This window comes from Psittacula echo (assembly GCF_963264785.1).
Source record: "Psittacula echo genome assembly, chromosome: 10".
Lineage (NCBI taxonomy): Eukaryota > Metazoa > Chordata > Aves > Psittaciformes > Psittacidae > Psittacula > Psittacula echo.
The window spans coordinates 3,021,438-3,047,883 of record NC_137741.1 but is presented as its reverse complement, the minus strand read 5'-3'; the positions used below and the strand labels follow the sequence as shown (position 1 = coordinate 3,047,883).

The following is a 26,446-nucleotide window of genomic DNA, read 5'->3' as shown; positions in this document are numbered from 1 at the left end:
GAGGTGACACCATGGTACTGCTGACAATGGTGGGCAGCAAGTCCTCTCCCCACCTAAGAGGCAGCAGGATCTCCAGGTACTCCCAGCTCTGCCAGGCAAAACCCAGTCCCACTGGCTCTCAGCCCAAAGGCCATGGGCACGGCGAGCTGCTGCCTGCCCCGTGATGGGCCTTTGTGTCCTCCTAAGCACGCAGAGGATGGACACACTCAGCCCTGTGCTGGAACACCAGCACTGTCCCAATCCCCCGGCCTTTAGGGTGGCACGAAACTGACTCCAAAACCATGGCAAACCCTTGGGAGCAAAAAGCAAACTCCTCTCGATGCTCTGCAGGCCCTAGGACCCCTTTGGTGGGGTGCAAACCTTCGGTGTCAGTGGGATTCTCACCCTGGCCTGAGGCTGTTCTTGGTGTGGTGGCAAGGAAGGGAGCTCTTGCCAGGTACAGAACTGGACAGATCAAGAAGTCAAGATTTTGCATTCCAACTATCTATAGGAAATAGGGTTTTTTTTATTATTTCAAGTTTTCATAAAAATCCATAATTACTGAAATCAAAGTTACAGAATAAAGTTCGTAACTTTTTATTGACTTTATTTCTTGGGTTTTTTTCTTTCTTCCCCCCCCCCCCGCCCCCTTGTTTTTCCCTCTCAGAGTTATATCTGACACCAGAGTCCATCAGACAAAGTCCTTACAAACACAGGAGTCCTGAAGACATCGGCTGAATGTTTTTCCTGGTATAAAGAAGAAGGGGAGGAGGAAGAGGTGGTGACAGTGTGGATGCAGTGGGTTTGGACGGGGCTGAGGACGTGGTGGGAGGAGAGAGGTCGGTATGTTTGTAGCAATATTTTTAAATTATTTTTTATTTTGTTCATTTGTTCTCTTTTTTAAAAAAACAAAACAAAACAAAACAAAAAAACAAACCAACCAACCCACCATTATTATTTGCAAATTGTTGCCTGGTTCAAATCATTTTCATGTTGAACTTGCGTGGCGCATCTGCAGAGCTGATGCCCGCGTCAGACTTCCGTGGCACGTACTCGATTTCAATGTTGTGCTTGGTGTTGCCTTTCCCCCGGCTCCACAGGAAGAGGAGCACCAGACAGAAGAGCACGACGCCCAGGAAGGAAATGAAGCCCATGGTGGTGGCGATGATGAGAGTCTTGATGTCAAAGGGGAAAGGCACGGTGGCGCGCGTGCTGTTGGCATCGCTCTCGTTGGGCTGGTTGGAGATGAACGCGAAGGTCTTGTTGGGCTGGTGGGGCCAGTCTGGGGAGTAGCTGCGCACGTGCAGGTGGGCCAGCATGGTGTCGTTGCCACCTGCGTTGCTGGCGATGCATAGGTAGGTGCCATTGTCCTGGATCTGGGCGTAGCGCACCTCCAGCGTGCCGTCAGGGAAGACAGTGAGCCGCCCGTTGGTTTTGGTTGAGATGAGGTGCTTGCGAGGAGACAGCCACATGATGGTGGGAGGCGGGTCCCCATCTGCCCGGCAGACAAAGTGGACTGTGTGGCCTTCGTCCACAAAGATCTGCTGAGGTTTGCGGTCCCGTATCCGTGCTCGGCGGCAGGTGAAGTAGTTGGGCAGGAGGACATCAGGGAAGTCTTTGAACTCCTTGCCCTGGACGAACTCGGGGGTGGAGCAAGTGGGCTGCTGCTTGTTGAAGTTCAACCTCCATCGCCGCCGGAAAACCCAGAGCAAGCGGCAGTCGCAGGCTAAGGGGTTGTTGTCGAGGATGAGCGTCTCCAGGTTGCCCACTGAGTGGAAGGCCGACTCCTCCAGGGTGGTCAGCAAATTCCCTGACACGTTCAGGATGCGCAGGTAGTTGAGGCCGCGGAAGGCGAAGGGCTCGACCGTGGTGAGCTGCCCTCCCACCAGCTGGATCTCCTGCAGCCTGAGCAGGTCATGGAGCATGGAGCCCTCGATGGTGACAATGGGGTTGTAGGACAGGTTCAGGAACCGGAGGTAAACCAAGTGCCTCACCGACACGTACGGGATGGACGTCAGGTTGCAGTGGGTGATGGACAAGGAGGTCAGGTTCAACCCGTAGAGGCAGTTCGATGTCATGGTATCCAGGTAGGGCCAGTGGGAGATCTCGAGGACCTTGAGCCGGTACAGCCTCTTGAATGAGTAATCCCGGATGGTGTTGATGTTCAGATGGCGCAGGCGCAGCACGATCAAGCCGTGAAGGTGAGACAGAGCCTCCGTGGGGATGGAGGTCAGGTTGCATTTCTCCAGGGTCAGCTGCTCCAGGCTGTTGAGGCCGCTGAAGGCCCGGTGGGAGATGTAGACAAGGTCGTTGTCCCCCACCTCCAAAGACTTGAGGTTGTACAAGTCCTGGAACATGTAGTCTAGGAGGATCACAATTTTATTCTCACTAATGTCTAGCTTGGTAAGGTTGCTGAGTCCAGTAAACACCCCCAAGGGGATCAGCTTGAGCCTGTTACTCCTGAGCCCCAGCGTCCTGAGGTTGAAGAGGTTGTTGAAAGCCCCAGGTTCAATGGCACTGATAATGTTCTCATTTAGCTCCAGCTCCTCCAGGTGAGGGTAGTTGGCAAATTCATCCTGGTTGAGCGTCTTGATGCGGTTCTTGCCCAAGTCCAGCAGCCTGGTCTCGGTGGGGATCCCCTCCGGCACGACCATGAACCTCTTCCTGTGGCACAGGACAGCGCGCTCCTGGGCAGAGCATTCGCAGCGCGGCGGGCAGCCTGTGGCGGAGCCGGACAGGATGGATCCCAGCATCAGGAGGAGAATCGGCTGCCAGCAGGCCAGGAGTGGGCTGCGCATACTCGCCTCCCCAGCTACCATCCTATCTCTCACCTGCAGGTAACACGGGGGAGAGAAAGAGCAAGGGGGATGTGAGCAAACGACGGGCACCACCACAGCAAAAGGTGTAGTCTGGGCAGAGCTGGCGCTAAGGTGAAGGGCACTGCCGAGGCAGAGCAGAGGTTCTCATTTCCCAGCCAAAATCCAGCCCAAGACCATCTCTCCTCCCCACCCCGCAACTTTCCACTTGATGAGTGAACGTGCACAGACTTTGAGTGGAAAGCCTTGAGGAATCTGTGTCAGACAGACCTCGCTTCCTCGGCTTCTTAAGAAAAATAATTTAATACTAAACACATCTATCTACAGCCTATTTTAAGCTCTTGAAATTATTCCGTTCCCTGTAGATGGAGCCTGAATATAAAGGCTGCTTTGCAAAGGCAGAGGAGCCGAGCACAGGATCAAGCATCTGGGGGATCCCTCCTTGGGATCAGCCAGTAGTGGGGTGTCTGAGTGGGGAGCAACCACAGCTCCACAGGAATCGGCCCAGTAGGGTCTGGGGCTGAATAAGGGGGTCTGCGGGGTGATGAGGGGTCCACAGGGTGATGAGGGGCTCTGCTTGCTCTCAGCTGGGAAAGGCCCTGGGAGGGCTGGGTGACCCCCTCGTGGTCATGCTGCCTCTGTTGCATTTATTTCCTCATTGCTTGAGCTGTTACAAGGGATCAAATCATATTAATATTGCATGTTAGATGTACAGCTGCTCCGGCCCGTGTTTATATCTATTGTTATGTGTGCACTCTGCATTGCTTCCACTAATGCTATTTATGGCTATCGCTGAATATACTCAACACATTACTTCCATTGGCTCTGTTTGTATCCATCATTATATCCTGTACATTACTTTCCCTGCTCCGGCACTATTTATGGGTTTGGTGCGTATTCTGTGCATTACCTCCATTGCGTCGCTTTACATCCATCATTTCCTACAGACAGATGACTCAAGTCTAACTTCTGTTCCCCCCAAATGATGCAAAATTTCTTTGCGAGATGCAAGGGTAAAGATGATGGACTGGCCGTAAACATGTCCCCCAGCACCACCTCGGAAACCACCAGGCCTTGGCACACCAGGAGTCCCCGCAGAACTCCTCCCGCAGCTTCCTCCAGGTTCACCATCCTTCTCCATCCCTTCCCCTGCTACCCGTGCAGTGGGGCTGGTCATGGGGCACCCCCAAAGCAGGTCTGTGGGACCAGGAGCTGGTCCCACACCACTCTCCTGGCAGTGGTGCCGAGCTCCTTCCTGCCCATCCCGGTCCAGCCCCTCCCAGTCCCATGGAAGCATTTCCAGTGGGATGGCTCGGGCTTGAGGCCAGGCTGCGAAGAGCCATTTGCTGGGTATTTACAATTCATCATCTCCCATGTCATCACTTCCCCAGTGCTGACGCTGCTGGGCAGCTTTACGAACACAAACAGGGCTGCTGCTACTGTGGTGATGCCACTGGGGTAGGCTGGGGCCTGGATGGCACCGCCAGTTAGGATCATGGAATCAACTGGGCTGGAAAAGACTTCTAAGCTCATCCAGTCCAGCCGTTCCCCAGCACTGCCAAGGCCACCCCTAACCCATGGCACTGAGGCCTCTTCTCCACGGTGTGTGAACACTTGCAGGGACGGTGACTGCAGCCCTGCCCTGGGCAGCCTGTTCCAATGCCTGAGCACCCTCTGGGGCAGGAATTGTTCCTCAGCTCCATCTAAACCTGCCCTGGTGCCGCTTGAGGCCGGTTCCTCTTGTCCCATCCCTTGTTCCTTGGGAGCAGAGCCCAGCCCCTCCTGGCTCCATCCTCCTGTCAGGCAGTTGTAGGGAGCAATAAGGTCCCCCCTGAGCCTTCTCTTCTCCAGACTGAACCCCAGGTCTCTCAGCTGTTCCCATCACACTTGTGCTCCAGGTTGGCAGCTCTTGGGTGACTGTGCGCATGGGTTTGCTCCCGATGTGCTGCCGGAGGTCCCCTGTGCCACCTCACCATGTCCTCATGGGCAGCATGTGGCCCCCTCCTCCTGCCTGTGGTGTGCCCATGGCACTGCTGCTTCCACATCCCACTTGCCACTCACAGCATCCCTCGGCCGGTGTTTCTCAGAAACCAATTCCTGCTCCTCACAGCCGTGCTGAGAAAGCCATCAAAGCAAGCACAACACTACGTGCAAAACAAAATACAGTCGAAGGGGCTTAATTATCCCAGGGTTGAAAAGACTTCAGCTCATTAGAGCGCCAGGCAGCCGGCCTTATTTGGCTGTGTGCTGCAATCCCTGCTCTGCCTGTGCGTGCAGCCACGCACTGGTCCCTGCTGGGCCACATCCACCACAGGACCCAACTCACAGACCTCCCCAGGCCAAATCCTGCCTTTACCAGCAGAGGGGCAGCAGCTGGAGCTGCTGGGAATGATGTGGTGTCGGTGGCTAAAATATAAGCAAGGTGGTGATAGATGAAGGAAGCAAAATCTGCATGGTGCTAAAGTGGAGACAAGCCTACTTGTGTAAAATTAAAGGCTAGGCACACCTCACATATTATTAGTTCTCAGCTAAATTTAAATCCGTGATAAATACAATCCCTGACAAAAACATCTGTAATCTTAATAGCCAGAGTCACAGAAGAGCTTTGGATGTAAGACAATGAATAAGCTGAAAAATTCTGAGCTAAGATGAGCTTTAAATCACTTTTGGTTCTCATTTACCTCTGCTGTTCCAGAGAGGATATTTGTGCCTCAAGGTGAGGCAGATATTAAGAGGTGCCCTTCTAAAACCAACTCAAATGGTGACTTTTGCGTGAGCTGGGGTCAACCACCTACATGTGGCTTTACAGGCACTGTCATGCTGACCCCCACCAGCACAGCAGCCAACCTCAGCCCAAAGGTAGGGCTCCTTTCAGCTATCCCACGTCTCCCACCACACAGTGCCCTGTGCTGGGCGAGGGGCTCAGGCTGCCTTGGATGGGCTTGGATGACTACTGTTGGTGTCACTGGAAGGAGCAGGGAGACCATGGTGGCTGCAGGAACCTAGGACGTGACCAAGACCAAGCACCACCAAGGGCTTTCAAAATTGAAGCCTTCCCAGCTTTACCCTGAGGAGGAGCCATGGAACAGGTCTGAGCACGCCTGCAGGGTGCCCAGCCACAGTCCCAGCAGGTGCTGCCAGGCAGGATCAGACCCCATCTCTCTCCCACAGCCTAGGGAGCGCTGCAGCCTCCGGTGTGAACGTGCCTCTCATTCCTCACATTAAAAAAGAGCATCAATAAAAGAAGAACCAGCTGCTTGACTCACTGCCTTTAGGCAACACAAACCAGTGCAGACCACAGCAGAACTGCTCAGAGCCCTGGCATCCTCTGACCCATCCTCACCACCGCACCGCCCAGGGACCAGAGATCCAAATCCAGCCTGGTGGCACAGATGGGCATGCTGGAGCCACGCTGCCTTGGAGCTAAATGCAGCAGGACCTGCTGTGTGTCTCCGGCTGGGCTCAGCACTGGGGGGAAAGATGCTATTCTGGGCTCGTGCCTGGAAACGGAGCCTGGGGCCAGGCTGGAGCGCTGACATGCATGGGATTTGCTCCATTGCGATGGGCACAGGCTGCCCTGGCACAGAGGAATGGACAGCAAACCCACCAGCACTGCTGCTGCCCTCCTGTCCCAGGGTGGCTGTGCCCCATGCTGTCACCGCTGTCCCTGCCCCTCTGGGGTGCCCAGCGCCCCTCAGCATCGCGTGACAGCGAGCCAGCGGCACAGAGCCCTGAGTCAGCACTATCCCCACCTGGCAGCCATAAATCACAGCGTGCGAGACAGGCACCCTTGAACCAGATGCTTCGGAGAACATCAAACGCCAACAGGGGATCTAGGATGAGGCGAGCCACATCCCTCGTGTGGGGGGGCCTGTGGGGCTGGGGGAGCATGTGTCCCATCTGTCTGTCCATCCTGCACCCCATCTCTGTCCTGCTGGCTCCACACTGAGCTGCCGAGGCACTGCGCTCAGAGTCAGGGCTCCGTCTGCCCCGAGCTGCTCCAGCTAAATCAGATTTTATTGAACTTGACTACATTTTAGAGATAAAGACTCCAGGTTTACAAATAAATATTTAACAACCTTTCCTGCTGCTAAAAGAGTTGCTTATCCAGAGCCCGGGCTCCGCACTAAGTGTTCCTGGAGCTATCTGCAAAGCAGCAAAACAAAGGGAGAAGCTTTAATCTGCCGAACACGTTCGTGCCCATTTCCTCCTCTCTCCATCATTCCCCTGCACCCAGCGTGCGTTTGTGGGCCCTTTTGCTTTGTCTCTCCTTCCTCCCCACCCCACCTGCTCCTTGCTCCTCCTCTTTTCCCACCCAGTGTCCATGGGGAGCATGGCTCCAGGGATGGTCAGGGATGGGTGGGAGCAGGGGCTAAAGCACATGGGGCAGTTTCCCTCCTGGGACCATGCTGCTTCATGTGGCTTAGAACAACCCAACGAGGGAGAGCCTAAAGGAAGCCCTGAGCACCGCTGGGGGTGACTGGAGGCACAGCACTGGCCTGAGTGATGGGAAGCTGCTGCCACATTTCCTCTGGGCCTTCATTAATGGATGAGCTGCTAATGAAGGGCATGAAAACAGGCTGCTGAGCACAAAGGGCTGCCCTGTGGCCTGCTCTGGCCCCACATCCTCCAGAAGCAGCACAGGAGGGTGTAAGAATGGGGATGAAACAGGCAGACATGGAGAAGGACCCTTTGAGCAGTGCCTTGGTCAGGGTGGTGGGGACCCAGGAGCAAGGCAATGAATGGGCCATGGCGAGGAGCCCACCCCAGACCCCAGCCTGGGGTCCCCACATGGAGGTGTGAGTCCAGCCCCAGCCTTTGCTCTGCCTTCCCAGGGATCTGCTTTCAGCGGATCCACGCTGGGAGCCTGGAATAGGTGTGCAGGAACCTGATCTGCTCTGGCAGCTGCTCTGGGGCTGTAAGAGAGCACCAAGAAGTATCTAAGATGCAAATCCCCTTCCGGCCCTGACACCGCCTGGCTGGCACCAGACCCCGGCAGCAGAGGGCCTGCAGGACTGCCCTCAAAGGTGTTTGCTCATGGAAGTGGGCCCTTTCCACCCAAAATGTGGGGAGTCATCAGGGAAGCACCGAGCCAAAGGGCAAGAAGAGCAGAACAAAGGGGAAGGGATGCACAGTGGGAGAGAAAAGCTCAAACATGGGCTGAGGGGCCAGGATGCAGGATGCTGAAGGCCCAGCTGTCCACTGGTTTAGCTGTGGATGTGTTCGACGCAGGGACAGGTATGTGTGGTGGAGGGACAGCCAGCGATGGCCCAGAGCCAACCTGGAGCGTGGTTTTGAGGCTTGGCAGGCAGGTTACTGGAGCAGGGCGATGGGAAGGAGCTCCCGGTCATCTCCGCAGGACGCTGACGCTCAGAGCAGTTTTTGCTGAGGCTGTTTCTTGCTGCAATCACATCTGTGTGTGAGCTGCTCACCCTCCTCACACCTTTGCTCCTGTGCTTTTAACGCCTTTTCTCTCCCTTTGACTGCACATGCTTCAATGCCCCATCAGCAAAGAAAACATCCTGACAAGTGATCAATAAGTAATTGCAAAGGCAGCTGTGGATGCCGGGGGTGTAAAGCCTTGAGCTAGCAACACATAAATGAGGAGTGTAAGGGTGCAGCGCAGTGTGGAGCTCAGGCTCGGAGCCAGCCACGCTCCCTGCTCGTGGGAGATGTCTCCCAAGGGCTGGCCTTGGGAGCTCCAGAATCAGAGATGTTTCATGCTGGGACAGAGAGGAGCAGGACGATGCTGTGTGCTGGGATGCTGGGAAGGTCAGGCACAGCCGCTTGAATGGGGCTTCTCCTTTTCTCTCTTTTGGCAAATCTCCTTGGGATTCCTGCCCCCACAGCCATGGGCTGGGCCACCAGGATGGTGTAGGTGCTCACCCAGCTCAGAGGCATTCGAGTGGTGAACCAGCACTGGGTAGAGGACACTTCAGCACAGCAGGAGGGTCTCTCTAGATGTTTTTCCTTCCCTGTCTATAGCAGTGAAAGGAGGATGGAAAAACTCCAGGCTCTTCTGAGGGCTATGGAAACATTTGCAGCGGAGAGGTGAAAGAGAGGTCTGCCCAGTGCGTGTCTTCTGTCAGAGCCGCCGGGGTCACGCCGACACTGTGAAGGCATCCCCTGCGCTCCGGCTCCATGGCCATCACGGCGGGGTGAGGTGGTGGGTGCTGGGCTGCAGGATGGTGCCCAGGGCAGGTCCCACATGGCTCGGTGCTGCTGACTCAGGCAGCGCGCAGCTGTACGGTGCCGGTGCTGAGCCCCGCGCTGTGTCAGGGCAGGACACCACTCCTCCAGCACAGAGCAGCTGGTACAAAGTCACCTCGCTGCCAGAGCGTGTTTCCTCCCGGTCAGGAGCAGATGGCGGCGATGTACGGGATCACCTCGATGGCTGCTCCGGTGGCATCGCGCTCCCCCAGACCCAGGCACCAGCCCCGAGGTGCTGCCAGGCAGAGCCGCTGTAACCCCCATGGGATCTGGATACCCCAATGCGGTATCACCCCAAATACCACATCTGGGGGCACCACGAAGGGCCTGGTGAGGAGCTGTGTGGCACCAAGACAAGCTGCTCCCTCCCCAGTGCTCCCTGCCTGTGGACATCCCATCCCCTCCAGCCACCAGCCTCTACCTAAAGGGCTCTGCAGTGCCCTGAGCTCTGCTCAGTGCCTGGAGCAGGGATGGGGCACTCCTCAGATCCAGCAGCAGAAAAACAGGGACACAAGTGGGAAAGGGGAGCAGCCCTGGTGCCTCCTCCCCTCCTGTACCCAGGGCTGGCTCAGCAGGAGACCGAATGCCAAACCAGCCTGACACCCAGGCCTAAGAGCAACCTTACTCCACCATAAGAACCAGAAGGGGTCATCACTGAAGCCTTGTGATGTGACCCCCCTCTAATAGCCGCAAGTCCAAGCCGCTGTGTCCCCAGCGCTGGTTTGAAGGTGGAAAGCCAGATCAACATCCCAAATGCCACACAAACAGCAAGTGGGGTCCAGTGAGCGCATCCTGAGCCTGCAGTGCTACAGAGCAGAGCTGGGCTGTGCGCGAGAACAAAAGTAATCACGGGGAAATACAGTGCTACAGAGCAGCACTGCTGTAGGGAATGCTCCCATTCCTTAAGCTGAACTGAAGTTTAGACTGTACTTACAGCACCACATCAGTCCCCAGCCACATCCCTTGAACACCCCTACGACCAGCGCAGGATACCTAGAGAAGAGCTGCTCCAGAGTGCTGCGTCGTCCCTTGGAAACCTGAGGGATAACAGCAGGAGGACTGAGAGCTCTGCTGACTCCAGGGGAACCTCCTGATTTACCTCCCTTTCGGACCGGCCCGGATATTTTTATACCCCTGCCTAAAATAAGTGGCCTGAGGATGCCTCTTGGGAGAGGCCGACTGCAGCCCAGCCCAGCGAGGATGGCTCTGTGATAACCCACCAGTGGGACAAGCTGCACGGGGCAGTGAGGGCATGTGTGTGCCCTACTGCCAGCACCAATGGTCCCATGGGTGGCATTGCCAGAGCTGTCCCTGCCCCATCTCCCACAGGACACAGGGGCAGAGGGTGGTGGGCTCAGGCAAGGCTTCCAAGGCGCTGCAAGAGACAAAAGCGCTGGTCATCTCCATCCACCTCCTTTCCAGCTCCCTCCTCAAGCCAGATCTGCCTCTTCCCCCCTCTCCTCCCAGTTATGATGAAGTTTTGTTCCCATAATAACAAATCCAGTGCCGCAGGAATTCCAGGAAGAGAGAAGTGGGGAAAAAAGGGAGCCAAAGCGAACATGAGCGATGGCAAACGTGGAGAGAAGATTCCTCTTCCCCCCCTGGCTTTCTCTGCTGGTTTTACATGTATAATTCTTTTTCCTTTCCCCCTTCCTCGCTTGTTTGATTTCTGCATTATTTATGGCTTGTCTTCAGGGCCTGTATTTGCTGTTATTGTTTCATTCAACAATAAAATAGATTAGATAAAAACCAACTGTGCTGAGCCATGGCTGAGCCTGCCTGTCCTGCAGTCAGTGAGCCCATGATGCTGGGCAGAGTGGCTGCGAGGCAGTGCCAGCCAGCCAGGGATGGGGGTCACCACCTTGCCAGCCCTTCCTAGCCCAAAATCCCTGCAGAATGTCAGGACATGGTCAGGATTTGGGCTCTACACACAGCCAGCCCTGCTGATACATGTCCTGTGCAGGTATAAGGGCTGTGCATAGAGCTCCTGGTGTGCTGGTACCCCCCACACCCCCCCCCCGAAAAAACAAGAAGGAAAAGGTGGGAAATGCTGGTTGAGAGGGGAAAACTGGAAACTGGGATTGTTTAGGGCAATTTCATTAAATCCAAGGCAGTGATTTCACTAGCAAGGGGGCACTTCCCTGTGAAGCAGAGGCAAAAAGCACAATCAATCAGTTTAATGCCTGTGGTAAGGGGTGTCAGCATGCCGGCAGCCTCAGGGGTGCTGTGCTGTTCCCCAGCCTCCTGTCTTCCAGTGGGCAGCTCCATCCTGTGGGCATGGAGAAGGAGGAGGGACCCAGTGCGGGAATGGAGCGGTTCCCCACTGCCCTCAATGGAGGGCTGCTTTGGGGTGGTTTTGTTGTGTTTTGCTTGAGCTGAAAGAGATGCTTTCCGCCCCTTCCTCCTCCTCTCCAGCGATGCTGATAATAACGCAGAGCCTGCACGCTGGGCTGTGCGCGAGAACAAAAGTAATCACGGGGAAATACAGTGCATAGGAATTAAATTGGAAATGCAAGGCCAGGGTTTCCATTTCGGTTCAGCTTCTGTATCATTTCCCATTGAAAAGGATAAACAGGCTGAGCACAAATCAGTTTAATGGCAGCACCTAATGGCAGCGCAATTCCATGTTTCCTGGAGCAAATCGTAGCTCAAGCCCAAAGCGGAGGCACAATCCACAGCTCCGGGGCATGGCCACGGAATGGCACAGCCCCAGGATCCCCACTGCCCCTGGAGCAGTGCTGAAATAACCCGGTTCACCGGGCTGGGGGCCCTCTCCAGGCCTGGGGATGCTGGTGGGCTCTTCCCTGGCCTATTCCCAGCAGGAAAGAGGCATCCCTTTGGGTGTCGCTCCCATCCCTGAGGTCCTGGAGCAGACCCAGACCCAGTGGGAGCCTGTAGAGCTGTGCCAGGCTCCCCCCAGCACGGGCCAGAGAAGGAGGTTTTGATGCTGCTCAGGAACTATGGCCCCAGTTCCCTCCCTTCTCCTGGCTCCCGCACAGCACACTCAGCTAAAGCACAGCTGCCATTCAGTTCTTCCACCTAATCCTCATTCCTGTGCCTTGCTCTCTTGTACCACAGCATCGCTGGCACAGAAGCGAGCTGCCGGGCCAGTGCTCACCCGTCATATCCCCCCTGGCTCCCATTTTGGGTTAGATCCCATTAATCTGTCTCTCTGCGACTGCTCCCAATCCAAAGGGGCTGCAGGGAAAGGCCGGGATCAGGTAGGGGAGGGAGGGAGGTTTGCCTGTGCCTGGTTAAGAGCCTCTGCGAGCGCTCAGGCTTTGCTCGCCACCCCCAGGTTGCCTCTGAGGTCTAAATCAGTTGTTTCCCATTTCACACTCGACATCTCAAACCCAAACGAAGAGCTGAAAGAATAGATCACGTCAAAATATTTCTGCTTCTCCCTCCTACGAGAATTCCCCATCAGAGACCAATCCAATTAAGGTGCTGGTTATGAAATTAACCATAATTACACGAGCGATATTTAATGTTTTGCATTCTGATGAAGAAACAGAATGGAAATGACAAAAAAAACCACCCCGACAACAAGTGGGTCCTACTGAGGTAACGGAGAGCAGTGTGGGGTGATGGGGAACGCAACAGCGAGGGTGGCAGAGGCACCATGGGAACCAGCAGCAAGGGCAGGGGTGGGTGCTCCCAGGCACATCCCTCGAGGAGCAGTGGCCGGTGTGCCCCCAAAGCAGGGCTCAGCCAGGCCTGGTGGCTCCAGCAGGTATTTTGCCATCTGAGCATCACTGGGGCCATAGGAACTGTGCCCTGGGAGGCACAGCCTGGTCCTGCACCTCCTCACCCCCTGTAGGGACCCTCTGGGACCGTGCCCACCTCAGGACACCAACCCCAGCCCTGAGACAAGGAACACAAGGGCTGCAGTGGGGAAAGCTTTTGGCCTCTGACCAGGACATGTGCGTGTGCCTCTGGAGCCTGGGAGTCGTGTCCATGTGTGGACATGCGGCCACTGCAGGATGCTATGGGCACTGGAAGGCTCACTGGCTTATGGAAGACATTGTGGAAGAAAACACGCAGGACGTTTAAACAGGAGCCATTTATGTGCCTAGAACCAGCAGAATGAGTGAAACCAAGCCGAGCTTCCTGGCTCCTACAACAGGGATGCTGACCTGCTGCCTAGCCTGGTCCTGTGCTCCATTAGGAGATGTTTGGGTGGGGTATGGGGCTGTGGAGGGCAAGGGATGGTGGCCGAGGTGTTGGCGATGCCAGAGGGAGGACTGAGCCTCTGGTGGGGCTCACAGCAGGGTCCTCCCAACACAGCCATGCTGCTGCCAGTGCATCAATGACCCTGCATCCCCTCGCAGGGCAAGGTGGGCTCTGTCAGTCACCCCCCACTGCTGCTCCTGCAAGGTGGGAACCACCCGGGTCTCGCCCCAGCACAGCTCTTGGCTCCAGGGCTGTGGGCCCTGCTGCTCTCAGGGATGGAGGGAGCCTAGAGAGGGACAGGACCCTGTGTCATTCAGCAGCACTTATTCAATTGACCAGGTCACGCTGACAATTAACCCAGACACAGCCACCTCAGTGTGCCCTGGCTGTGCTGGGTGGCAGGGGCCATGCTGTGCTGCTGACAGCGCCGGGGTCCTGCCCTTCCCGAGCCAGCCCCGCTCCTCTCCCTGCCTGCATCGCCTTGTCCCAACGGCTGCAGGCTCCAATGGGCTGTAGGACGTGTCCCCAGCAGGGCCACAGGGAGCTGGGGCACGTGGCAAAGGCACGGAGATCTCTCTCCATGCAGCCATTCCCCTCTGCAAGCTCCAGTTCTTACTCCCCTGGATGGAGAGAGAGAAGGGGATAAAAAATAGACTTGCAAGAAAATTGAGGCCGTGGCCTTCAGTTGGTTTCTGCCTTTATTTTTCTCGGGTTGTTTGATTTGAGTTGAGCATTTGCAGCCCTCTTCTCTCTCATCCCAGCCTCCCCTGCTACCTAATGAGCTCTTCTGGCTCTTTTCCCACCAAAAGCCATTTCTCCTCCTGCTAGGATAAACCCTGCTCCCTTCCCTTCAGCAGAGAACGGAGGAGAGCTGCTGACTCAGTGACTGGATGTGTTCACCCTCCCTTGCCATGCTCCGGGCACCACCAGCTTTGCCCTCCTCTCACCTGTCCCAAACTACTGCCATGGTGCTGAGCACAAAGGGGGAGTATGGGGATGCGGAGCTCACATTGGCCTGTGACATGCAAGGAGAGGCAGTGTGAGCCAACAGCACCACTTGCATCCACCCCAGCACCAGCACGGCCCAAGCAGACTGCCCCAGGGGCTGCAGCCAATGGGGGGGACATGGAGAAGAGTCTCCAGCAGTTTCCACACCTGAAGTTTGGCAAAAGAGTTGGTGGAGCCGTGTTGTCCACCAGGATATCCATAGAGATGTGTGTGCCCATCGTAAGCACATCCTCCCCTGCCTCGAGGGGTGACACAGGTGTCACCCAGTGTCAGCCCAGCACCCAACACATGGTGGAACCACAACAGGTTCGGTTGAGCTTTGTAATTCAGCAATTCCACTATAATTACACTGCAATTGTGGCGTTATTATAACGGGATTTGTCAAGCCCTGGAAAAAAACTTGAAGTTACAGGATTTTATACTTGTTACATACATCAAGCAATATAAACTTCAGCATCATTACAGTGACTGTATTAAGTAGGAGACTCAAGGAACAATAAGTCATTCAGTCATGCTGTTAACCTTTCAGTGATATGAAACAGTGGTAATTAGAGGTATCACAGAGTAATTACGTTATAGGTGTAGAGTAACTGCAGCATGGTTCGGCATTACAGAACTATAACCATTTGTTTTGCAATTAAGCCCTCCACAAAAAGGCTTGGAAAACCTGACTCTTCCCTAGGTGCTGCATTCCCCAGCTCCAGCATCTGCTCCAGTTGCTCCCTGCCCATCCCATGGGAGTCTCAGTGAAAGCCGGAGCTGCCCAAGCAGCCGGTGCCACTGCTGCAGCCCTGCCAGCTCCGAGGTGGCTGGGGGCTACAGCCCAGGGAGGAGGAGAAGCCCCTCTCCTCCATGTTATTAAGGTACCGAGCCAACGTGCTCCAGGAAGGAGCCTGGAGCCGCACACAGAAGGCATGGCAAGGGGGCTGTGGTGCTGGCCTGGGGCTGGGATGGGTTGGGCAGCGCAGGCAGCCCTGGTAGGGTCCATGCAGCCCCATGCAGAGTCACAGCTCCACGGCCATCTCCAGCAGGCGTGAAGGTCAGGTCAGGGCTGCTGCAAGTGGCAGAGCAGCGAGCAGAGGGTTAAGGCTGGTAGGAGGCTGGGATGGGGATGTGGAAGGGATTTCATTCCAGAGCCCGGCTCCGGTAGGTGGTGCAGGGGAAGGGGAGACGGAGATAGAAGGGAGAAGGGGATCTGTGGAGTGGGGCTGCTCCTGGGGATGCCTGAACTGCCCTGTCCCTGCGGGCAGACACCCAGGGACTGTCACCGGTCCCTGCTGCAGGCCAGCACGGAGGGTCTCTTGTCGGAAAGGGTGTTTGCCGTGGAAGGACCATGGATGGCGACTGCTCGGGTGGGAGCGACAGGCAGAGAGAGGCAGCAGAGCCTGGGCTTCACCAACCAGCATCCAGCACGCACCCGCGGCGGGGGGACCTGGTCCCAGCCGTGCCCACACTCACCCGCTGTCCCTCCCGCCTACTGCACATCGCTTTCACAGCACCCACACTCCCATTTCTCCTGCGAGGCGGCACCTCCAGCCCCTGTGGCAAACCATGCCTCTGCCCTCCGCTCGCACTATTTATACACCCAAGGTGAAAAACCCAATAACCTACACACGCTATCAGAGAGCAACAAGCAATGGCACTGACCGGGAGGGCTCCCAACCCCTTCTGGCCAGCAGGCTCTGGAGCATCCCTGCAATCCTGGCTGCCTGAGAAGTCCCTTCCATATTAACCCCTTCTGTTTTCTGCCAGACACAAACCGAGGGCTGAGCCCGCGATGGCAGCCTGACTCTCCCCCCACCCCCCAGCATCTCCTGTTCTCTGTGTGTGGGGCTGAGCCCAAGTGGGGGGACCCTTCAGGGTCCCCAGAACTCCCCTGGAACCTGAGGAATCATCCCACCCAGCAGGAACTCCCCACGGCCCCCGACTCACCTACCTCCAGGCTGGGGGGCTGGTGATGGAGAGGTGAGCCCCTGCCACGGAAAATCACCCCCCATGGCTCCTGCCTTCCGCCCGGTCACTCAGAGCTCTCCCTACCCGTATTTAACCCTTCGCGTTTCTGCCTTGGGGATCGGCAGAGGGACGATTCCTCCTCTTGAATTAACCCTCGCTAGCTGGGGGAGCTGCTCGAGGGCTGATCTCCCTGCTTCCCAGGCAGCGCTGTCCCGGCCATACCCTACCTGAATCGTAATCTGCTCCAGATCGGCTAACTCATCTGCTTAACTACCAGGGGAGGAGGAGGAGAGCTCTCACATCAGGATGCAGCTCTGCGCTCGCCTCAGCGCCACCGAGCCCCAGCCCTTCACCGGGCGAATCAGCCCCGGAGGCCGGGACCCCAGCCCCGGGTCGCTGGAAGCTGCCGATTCCCGCAAGGGCTGGAGCAAGGCAGGGAGCCGGGCAGGGCATCAGCAGAGGGAAGCCGCCCAGGCAGAGCGGGGCTGGAGCAGCCCCCGGAGGGGATGGAGGGCTCCAGGCCCCGGGGCACACGCTCGCCTCCAGCCCCACGCCCCGCAGCCCCGGGCCCCGCTGCCTCTCCGAGCCCGGCGGTGCCCGCTCCGCTCCCCGCCACCCGGACCCGCTCCCGCGGCACGCACACACACACGCACCGGCCGTGCCCTCTCCTGTGCACGCACTAAGTTCCCCCGAGCACCAGCGCGGGTCCGGCCCGAGGGAGGGGTAGAGGACGGAGCCCCCCCCGCCCAGCTCTTCCCGCACCGCCGGTACCGCCAGCCCCGGTTCCCCCCGCCCCAGCATCCCCGTCTCGCTCACCTGCATCTCATTCTCGCCGGCGATCTCCTTCGGTCAGAAATGGCATCTCCCCTGGCCGCCCCCCCCGCCAAACCCTCCACCTGCAGTAACGCAGCTCCCCCTCTCCGCAGCGACAGCTCGAGAGGCGGCGGCGCTCCCGGGTCCGAGCCGCTCCCCACCCCGTCCAGCCCCGAACCTCGGTCCGGGCGCGGGGCCGCTGCGGGGCCGCCCTAGGGACGCGCGGTCACCGGCTGCCTCCGCTCCGCACCCGCCGTGCGGGGGGCGGCGGCGGCGCTGCGGGGCGGCGGTGGCGGCATCGCCCCAGCGCGCTTGGCACGGCCCGGGCTCCGCTCGCCCGCTGCCGCCGGCCGGGTCTGCCGCGGCGGGGCCGGGCTGGGAGCCGCCGCCGTGCCGGCCCCCGCCTCCCCTCCGGGAGGAGCCGCCGGCGGGCGCGGGGCGGTGCGGGCACGGGAGCGGCGGCAGCAGCGCCAGTCCCCTCCTCCCGCCGCCTCCCCCGCTCCAGCGCGGCGAGGGGCGGCCCCCGGGGGCTGCGGGACGGGGCTCCCCGAGCACCGGCGCTGGGGCTGCCGCGCACCGCGACCGGCGGTACAGGGAGAGCGGGGCTGGTGGCTCCCGGCACCCCGCGCAGTCCCTGTCCCCCGCCCCGCGTTGCTCGCAGGGGCTGGGCTGGAGGAGTGGTGCCGCCGGTCGCCCTTGCTTCAGTGCCCAACCCTGCACGAGCCGGCCGAGGGAAGGTGCCGGGCTGCCCGGGGGATTTCAGAGCGCTCCGTCCCACAGCAGATACCTCTGCAAAGCGTTTTGCACCTGATACCCCATCCCCTCCCAGACACATGGGAGGAAAAGGGCTGTAAGGGGGGAACACCTCTGATGTGGGCCCTAGTGATCCCAAACGCCTCCTTGGAGGCTTGGTGCATGCTGAGCTGGTGGTATCTCATTCAGGGCTAAGTGCACGGCTTTCCGAGCGCTGCCCACTGCTTCACCCCCTTCCATAATGGACACTGATTTATCGAGCAGCATTAGCAGACTTGCCCAGCCCTGGCTCTTCCAACAGCAGCTGGTTTCTCCAGCAATAATGGACACAAACTTTGCTTCTAATGTGCATTTCCCCCCTCCTGCTTCCCCTTAGCAAGGCTCTTCCCACTCTGTCCTGCTTCTACCCACAGGAACAAGGTAGACAGACCCAAGGCAGCTGCACCAGCGCCCTCCACATTGGCACTGGCCGCGTTATTGAGTCCCATGAGCCTTCCCTTGGACGGCTCTTTCAGCCAGTGGGAGCTTTTGAAGAAGATGATGGCTTGGCCTTCCTCCACCAGCCATTAACCAAGCTCAGGGATGGAGATTCCTATGCAGAGCATCCCTCTGGGCAGGCCTCCCTTCTTCCCTCCTGTGAAAGCAGAGCTGCGTGCTCACTCCAGCTCCTCCTGCGCAGTGGCATCCTTTCATCCTATGCCCGTGCCTGCCTGCCCTGGAGCACCAGAGCCCAGAGGCTGTCCTGACACCATGGCCCTGCATGGGCTACGAGCAAAGGCAGGGTGCAAGCCCCCCTCTGCACTCACACAGAGCCTGTTGCTTCCCTGGAGCTCGCACTGGAGCGTGTTCTCCTGCTGCCCAGCACATGTAAGCTTCTGAGAAGGGCAGCAACAAACAAAAGGCAGGCACAGCGAGCCCGCCAGCTGAGGGCTGAATCACTCCAGGTCCCTGCTCCCGCTCGGCATTCCTGCCCATTCCCAGGCTGCCGCCTCTCCTCCCGCGGGCGCAGACCCCGGCTCCCCTGAGGCAAAGGATCTTTGCGGCAATAAACAGCAGAGAGGTGACAGCGAGTGCGTGAATGCACAGCGTGCTCCGCTCCTCACATCGAGGAAATTCAGCCTGGCTCCTCCCAGTGGTCCTCAGACCTTTACTCAGTGCAAATCGATGCCTCTTATTATGGCTATTTCAGCGATGCCATCGATGTTAATAGCACTCCACAAACACGGACAAAGCTTGCAATCTGAATGCGGCCAGGAAAAAAACACAGAGGACAAAAGACAGGCTAAGAGCTCTGAATGCTGTTTCTAATGCTTCTTCCTGCACGGTTAAAGCCCCAGTAAGTGCAGGGCACCGTGTATTCAATGCTGACACTCCACAGCAATTCCTGGCATTGTCTGGTGTGAGAAGGGGAAATTTCATCTCAGCCCTACCACAAGGATACAGCAAATCCGCCATGCAAGCAGCACTGGTGGCATGCGAGCGCGATGCTATGCGCTGCCTGGAAGCAGGGGGCCTTCCAAGACCGTCTTTCCCACCTCCGCTCCGATGGCTGTCCCCACCCCGGCGGCGCGGCAGAGGACGGGGCTTGGTGGGCAGAGCAGAGATGAAGTTTTGGGCTAAGATGGCATCTATGCGCGCTCTGCTAGGGACAGGTCCTGTGCAAAACCTGCCTTTTCTGTCACCTCTGCGTGTGATCCCTGACCTGGGCAGAAAGGAAGCATCGCTTTGTACCTGCTCTTCCAGCTGGGCACAGGGGTACCAAGGACCTCACCCACAGTGCCACAGTTTAAGAGGAGCCGGTTATGTTCAGTCTCCCCCAGGAGCTGTTTGGGCTTTTCCCTTCCTCCACAAGCAGAGGGGTAACTCTCACCCCGCCTCACGGACGACACTTCCTTACCCAACAGCCCCAAGGACACCTCAGGCAAAGGCAGATCCCAGCAGTAATAAACCCTGCTGATCCCAGCAAACACTGCACTGGCTTCCTCCTGGAAGCCCCAAAGGCTCCCCCATTTCTGCATTTACCGACCTGTCAATCATGAGCTCTGTGCTGGCAGATCCCCTGTGGCCTCCCTGCCCCTAAATGCTGCTCCAGGGCTGGAGCAAGCCATCGGGACAGCTTCCCAGGAGCAAGGCTGGGATCCCCAAGGACCAGTGAGCCCCATGGCTCACCCCACACAGCACTGGAGGCACAGATCTACCTGGGACTGTCAGATTGTTCCCAGCTCTTCATGGGCCACCATTAGCCAGCATCTCACCCCCACAGACAAACTACCACCAGGACTGAGATCATCCCACACGCAGATGGTAGCACAGCATACCCTTAACATATGGTTGACATGAGGGTGAGCAGCAATGCAGCTCAAAGAGGTTAGGTTTATATCGTTACCTGGAAGAAGAGCATCACTGGGACATTAGGAGAAAGAACAGGATAACTGGGTGCCATCATTCCTGCTTTTGTAGCGGGACATTCAGAGTTAAGGGTGAATTTACTGTCAATGTCCCTGAGGTGCAGCACAGGTGACAGAGCACTGGGGACATCCAGAAGTACACAACCAAACCTCACTGGAAGCGCTGCCTTCTTCTGCCCCATTAACAGCCCCTATCTATTTGCAGCTTCATTCCCTTCTCCCAACACCTGGAGACCAACTCCAGCCACTGTGGGAAGCCACAAAGAGGCACTCAAATGGGCCAAACTCCTTCTTGCAGCAGAACAAGGGGCTCCATGCCCCCCGTGCAGCCCCGGGCTGCAGAGCACGCTGCAGGGAGCAGCTCCGCTCACAAGCCCTCCTCAAACATTTTCCTCCTTGAAACCTGCAGGGAGCAGCAAGAACATGTGGGTGTCCATCTGCGGGGGCTCATCCCTCAGACAGATGCTCCAGCTCTTTGCCACTGCCATCCTCAGATGATAACGGGCTGCGGCAGATGGTTCCCTTCTGTTGGCAAGAGGCAGGAGTTTATCCCTGCTCCGAGCTCCTTCCCGAAGAGGCGGCACCTGCACACATCACAAGGGACCGAGCCCCTTGCCCGGGCAATGGGAGCCAACCTGCCCCTCGGTGGGGCTATTTATCTCTCTTGGTTTTGGTGCACATGTGCAGGAATCCCACAAAGGGTCCAGGAAGAGCTGTACTGGCAGGAGGGAGATGGGTTTTAATTACTCCCATTATTATTATAGTTCCTTTTCTTTCAGATTTTCACACTTTTGTCGTAACAAGCTGAGCTGAGAAAATACGTGCAAATGCCAGGCTGAGATAAGATGTACCACATCTTGAAGTACTGCCAGCACCAGCTCTGGGAACACCAGACCGGCTGTCTGCCCCTCCAGCCTCCTCCCTTTGTCAGCAAGGACAGAGAGGGATCTGCACCCGCTCTGCCCCTGCGCACCCAGAGAGGAGGGTGCCTTGCGTCCCCCTGGGGCTCCTCCTTCCTGCCCAGTCCTAACCAGTCCTTGGAGAAGGCAGCCGTAACCTCCTGGCTGTAGGGATGGGGATGGAGAGGTGATGGGGATGGAGAGGTGATGCGGGTGCCTGGTGCTGGCCCTGCACAACACAGCCCTCTGCCCACCTCGGGGCTGCAGCAGGACCTGGGAATGTCTGAAAACCCCTGGCTGCTGTGGGTGCAGTCACAGGAGAAACGTGCACCCACATCACACGTGCTTTCTTCCTCGGAGGTAGTGACATTTCGGGGTGCGTGCGGGGGAGTGGGATGAAGGGGCAACACAGGATATTCCTGCTCCCCCGTCCCCACAGCCATCTGGATGTGTACTGATGCCTCCTCACAGCAGGCTGAGTCAGTCCAGTGGCTTCTCATTATCAGCTGGAGGGAGTCCAAATCCTGCATTGTACGGCTGCTCCCGAGCGAAATTGAGGATCGTTATCAAGCATCATCATAATGGTTTCTCTCTGTATGTCTTGTACAGCTCCTTGCCCTGGTCAGCTGATTGACTTGGAGCAGAAGGAGGCCATGTACCAAAACTCCCTCAACCACTCCTTGGGACTGCTATGGCTGGAGCCATGCAATGTCCCCACTGTGGGGATTGAGGTCATTGAGGGCCATTGAGGGCGATTCCAGCGCTGTCCCCAGCACAGCCTCGCTTGCTGGGAGGCTGCAGCCTCTCCAGCAGCAGCAGCCACACAGCCAAGCCCATGTCCAGGGCATCTCTGCTCAGCTGAAGCAAGGTGAGAGGTAGGAGATGCCACGCTCGTGCCTTGCCCATCTCAAACGTGAGATGGCCCCCATGATGATCCAGAGAACAGGCAGAAGGAGGAGAAAACCTTTCTGGAGCGCCCCTCAAGCGGGTGCTGCTGAAGGGGACACGAGCTGTTGTGCACAGGGGCTGCCCCAGCTCAGCTCACCCAAGTCTCTGTCAGGGCACTGCCACCACCTCATCCTGCTCAAGCTCAGGGCACAGAAATTAGGTCTCGCTAAGAAATGCTCTGCTGCAGAGAGAGGCCACATGTCCTGATGTCAGCCTGACTCAAGTGCCTCATAGCTTCAATGCTCTGTCAAGCAGCCTGAACGCGCCACGGGAAGGGCTACAGGAAAAGGCTCTATTAAATTCTTAAGCTCATTGACACATATACAGAAGGTATTAATAATATCAAGCATCTCAGCTGTTGTAGCCCACATCCAGAAGATGAAAGATAATTTCTGGGACAAGGAAGTTATGACAGTGAGAGGTTTTTAACAGCTTGGTGTAAGAATAGGAACCGCACAATGGGACAAAGAGTGATGATTAAAGATCTTTGCACAAAGGAGAGAGGGGCTGGAGACAGCGCAGAGCGTAGAGGACATGAGAGCCGTGTCAGATGCCCACGCAGAGGAAGAAGAAGCTGTGTTGGACAAGGAGGATGGGAAGGTGGTGCGGGATGTCCCGCTGGGGCTGACTCACAGATGCTTGGCAACTAACAGAAAGGGGTCAAGGTGCCTGGGGGGGATGAAACGGGCTCCTCACCTTGAAGTCTAGAAGAGGTTTGCAGCCAGCCTGGCAAGGGGTGCAGGGAACGGGGATGCTGGGGAGAAGGGAGGGAGCTGAGATGTGCTGGAGCCTGAGCAAACACATTGGAAGGGCAAGGGGTGGTCTGGCATGGGGCAGGCAGAGGAGGGAGCTCTGCTTCCCTAAGGCCAGAGCTGGAGAAGTGGAGGCAGTGGATGCAGCACCCAGACACCCTCGGAAGTGTAATCATCACCAACATCCTTAGTGTTTCTCTGCGCACATACATGCTCCCCTGATGTACAGGGCACATGTAAACAGCCTCCTAGTGACATTTGCACGCCCAATTACATCTGCATATCATTGATTTACATGCACAGTTGGAGAGCAATTAAAACACTGGAGCCTGCTTTGCACGTTCCCAGGGCCACGCCGTGACCCCACAGTGAGGAGGAAGAGGACCCTGGCCTGGTCCCCTACGCCTTGTGCCTTTGGATCTCCCTCCCCTGCAGCGGCGTGCGCGGTGAGCTCACACCAGTGCCCTCTCCTGCACATCCTTCATCCGCAGCAGCCCCAAACCCAGCCACAACGTTTGCTGTTTGCTCAACTCCTGTCATAAGTGACTGGCACCTCTCCAAAAAGGATTAAAAGCAGGGAGTGAGAAACATAAAAGCTCATGTAATTATGTGCAAAAAGCCCCTTAATAATTTATAGATGGAGAGGGTAAATATCTTCGTGTGTTATTCAAGTGTAGCTCATTGTCCTGTTTGGCTTATACCCAGAGCGCACGCATCACAGGCTTTATCCGGGAGGCTGTTTTGCCTTTAATACCTTTCATAAATTATTGAATTTATAAAGAGGAAAGCAGGTGTCATGTCGCTCCTATAAACAGCTTGTTAGTTAAAACTAACGAAGGTGGGAGCAACACTTTCCTCTTGCCTTGTCTAGCTCCTCTCCCGCTGCCCCTGCTGTCACCTGCCGTGCGGCGCAGACCCCGAGCAGGGGCAGAGCAGTGGCATTTCCCTAAAATCCTGAGGTCGCAGGGAAAATCAGGAGCCCTGGCTGCAGAGATGGGCTGGGGCACCCCTGCCCTCTAGCTTTGTGAGACCTGCTTGTGCCCTTGGTGCAGGCTGAGGAGGGCCTGAGCATGGAGGGGAGGAGAGGGTCTCCGGCTCCATCCCCTGCTGTGGCATCATCAAATCACAGAATCAACCAGGTTGGAAAAGACCTCTAAGCTCATCCAGTCCAACCATTCCCAGCACTGCCAAGGCCACCACTAACCCATGGCACTGAGGCCTCGTCTCCAAGCTGTGTGAACACTTGCAGGGACAGTGCCTGCAGCCCTGCCCTGGGCAGCCTGTTCCAATGCCTGAGCACCCGTTGGGGCAGGAATTGTTCCTCAGCTCCATCTAAACCTGCCCTGGTGCAGCTTGAGGCCGGTTCCTCTTGTCCCATCCCTTGTTCCTTGGGAGCAGAGACTGACCCCACCTCACTACAACCTCCTTTCAGCTGAGTCCCTGCCTGGGGGTCCTCTCACCACATCACCCATGTCTCTCCCCATCTCCATCAGAGCAGGGCCAAGCTGCAGAGGCTGCTCCTGAGTGCAGGGATTTGGTTGCAGGCTGGGTGGGGGAAGCACAGCACCTCCCTAGGCTTTTTGCTGAGCGAGGCAGGGTGTTAGAAGGCTGCCTCTAAAAACAGCCGACGTGTGACTGAGTCAGGCAGCGCGCATCTGCGCGAGGGAGGAAGCCCGAGCGCCCGCGCACAGGAAAGCCAATGTGCGAGAGCACCCACACAGCCTCCCCGACCCGTCCAGCCCATGCAGACCCCTCCATGCAGGCCGTGACCCCCCGGGGCAGGCTGTGTCCTCCCCTGCACCGTGGGACAGGGCACAGGCACCACGCAGCACTGAGGCACAGCAAGCGGGCGCTTGGAGAGCAGCTGGTTCGGAGGCTCCGCTTTCACACCCATGAGAGAGTCACTGCAGCGATGAACCCCCACACGCACCCTCTCCAAATATAATCCATATGCATTAAGAAACAGAGACTGAAAGGGGAGCCATCAGAAGTATTTTAAACAGAGTTTCGAGCTAGTGCCAAATCCGGGTGGATATGCTGCAACGCAAAGAACCCACGCGGAAAACGTCGCTGCGGTGAAGCTGGCGGAGCCAGCATCCCCACAGCTATGGCGTGGCACGGCACAGAGATGGGGATGCACAGAGCAACCCAAGCTGCTTCAGTCCATGACTGCCAGCAGCAAGGCACGTTTGAGCCGCATGATGAATGGTGGACCCTTCAAGAAGACCCAGCAGGGCCTTGCAGGCATGGGAAACGGGAACTAAAGCTATTGATAATCAATTAACTCCTTCAATTACAGAAGCCTAATGAGGTAGTGCAAAGTCAGCTCTAATGAACATCAGTTTAATAGAGGCGGTTCCTCAGGGCGCTGGTTTTTGACTCAACCTTCACAAGGTAGGAAACACTGCAAAAGTACCAAGCAATTAGTGTCACTTAATGAACACCCATTCCCTGCTCTCTGCAGAGCTGACAGGTCACAGATAGTGTGTGACTGTCACAGTACAGGGCGTTCCTGATCCCTGGGACAGGTCCTGCCCTTTGCCCGTGGGTCCTCAGCGCGGTGTCCCACCAGCTCCGGGGGGGTCTGGGAGGCGGCTCTGCTGCTGCAGCTTTGCGGGCAGCACGGAGCTCGTTTATCCCAGGGGAGTGCAGGGATCCTGGGGATGCTGCCGGCTGCATCAGCTGCTGTAAGATGAAGCGAGTGTCACAGGGCCCAGTGCTCCCCTAGAGGCAGCTATTTTTTCCTTTGCTTTGGTGACAACAGCATAAGTGACAAAACAAATGTCACTGCCCGCCGGCCGCATCCTCCCTGGAAACCTGCCGGGTCCCATGGAGCGCACAGGGAGGGTAATGAAGGGGAGATACTGCTCCTCCGCTCCACAGCTAAACATCATCCCGAACACTGCCCATCTCCGGGGCAAGCTGTGCCAGGAGGAATCCTGTTGGAGGACAGCGTTGCTGTCCTTGCTCAGTGGGACACTGCTGATCCGAAGCCAGGGATCTCCCACAAAGCCGGAATCCCGGCGTGCCATCCCCTCGGAAGGCACAGTGCTGCACCGACTGCGCTGGGGAGGGATTTACATACTAAGGAGCCTCCAGCGGAGTAAAAGACAACCTAACATCTATTTTGGGTCTGAAAGCCAAAGGCTCTATTTCAAATCCGCTAATCAGGTGAGAATACAGCAACCTCGTGCAGAGTGGAGCTGGAAGGAGGGGGAGCCCCCAGCTCCTGGCAGCGCTCCCCACTCCACAGCCAGGTCTGGAGGGGCCTTCGTGGCAATGTGGCCCCACTGCCCTATCAGCACAACCCGAACGGGGCTTCCAGGGGTGTCCAAAGCTGAACCAGAGCACAGATGCCCTGAAGAAAGCAAAGAGGAAGGGGAGAATCCTCCCACAGCTCTTGGGTGTGAGCGCTGTTCCAAGGGGTGCAATGTGTGGGGTAGCCCCAGGGCAAATGTTCCCTTGGTACAGCTTGGGGAGAGCGTAGGGAGGAGGTGGGGAGCCTGGAAGCCATTCCTGCCCTCCCTGTGCAGAGCTAGGCCAGAGCTTCATGGAAGAGACCCAGGATAAGCCAGAAGGGAAGTGCAAGGCAGTGGATTGGAGGAAGAAGATGAGGGAGGTAAATACAGGTAGGGAAGAGAACAGCCTCACATGCCTGGTACAAGACCCATAGGAAAATCTGAATCTGGGAATCTCCAATTCCCGCGAGCAACTTAGCTGAGACCAGTGTAACC

The 26,446-nt window shown here is 57.2% G+C and overlaps 1 protein-coding gene across 1 annotated transcript; it reads right to left on the bottom strand.

The window, feature by feature from the left end:
- Nucleotides 1–956: 956 nt before the first annotated feature.
- LINGO1 (leucine rich repeat and Ig domain containing 1) lies at nt 957–16,288 on the bottom strand (the record flags this gene model as incomplete). The annotated part of the gene is made up of 2 exons (XM_080625973.1): nt 16,119–16,288; nt 957–2,810 (listed from the first exon to the last, which is right to left on the bottom strand). Exon 2 carries the CDS (start codon nt 2,796–2,798, stop codon nt 957–959), a length of 1,842 nt encoding a protein of 613 aa, XP_080482099.1. The 5' UTR covers nt 2,799–2,810; nt 16,119–16,288.
- Nucleotides 16,289–26,446: the final 10,158 nt, after the last annotated feature.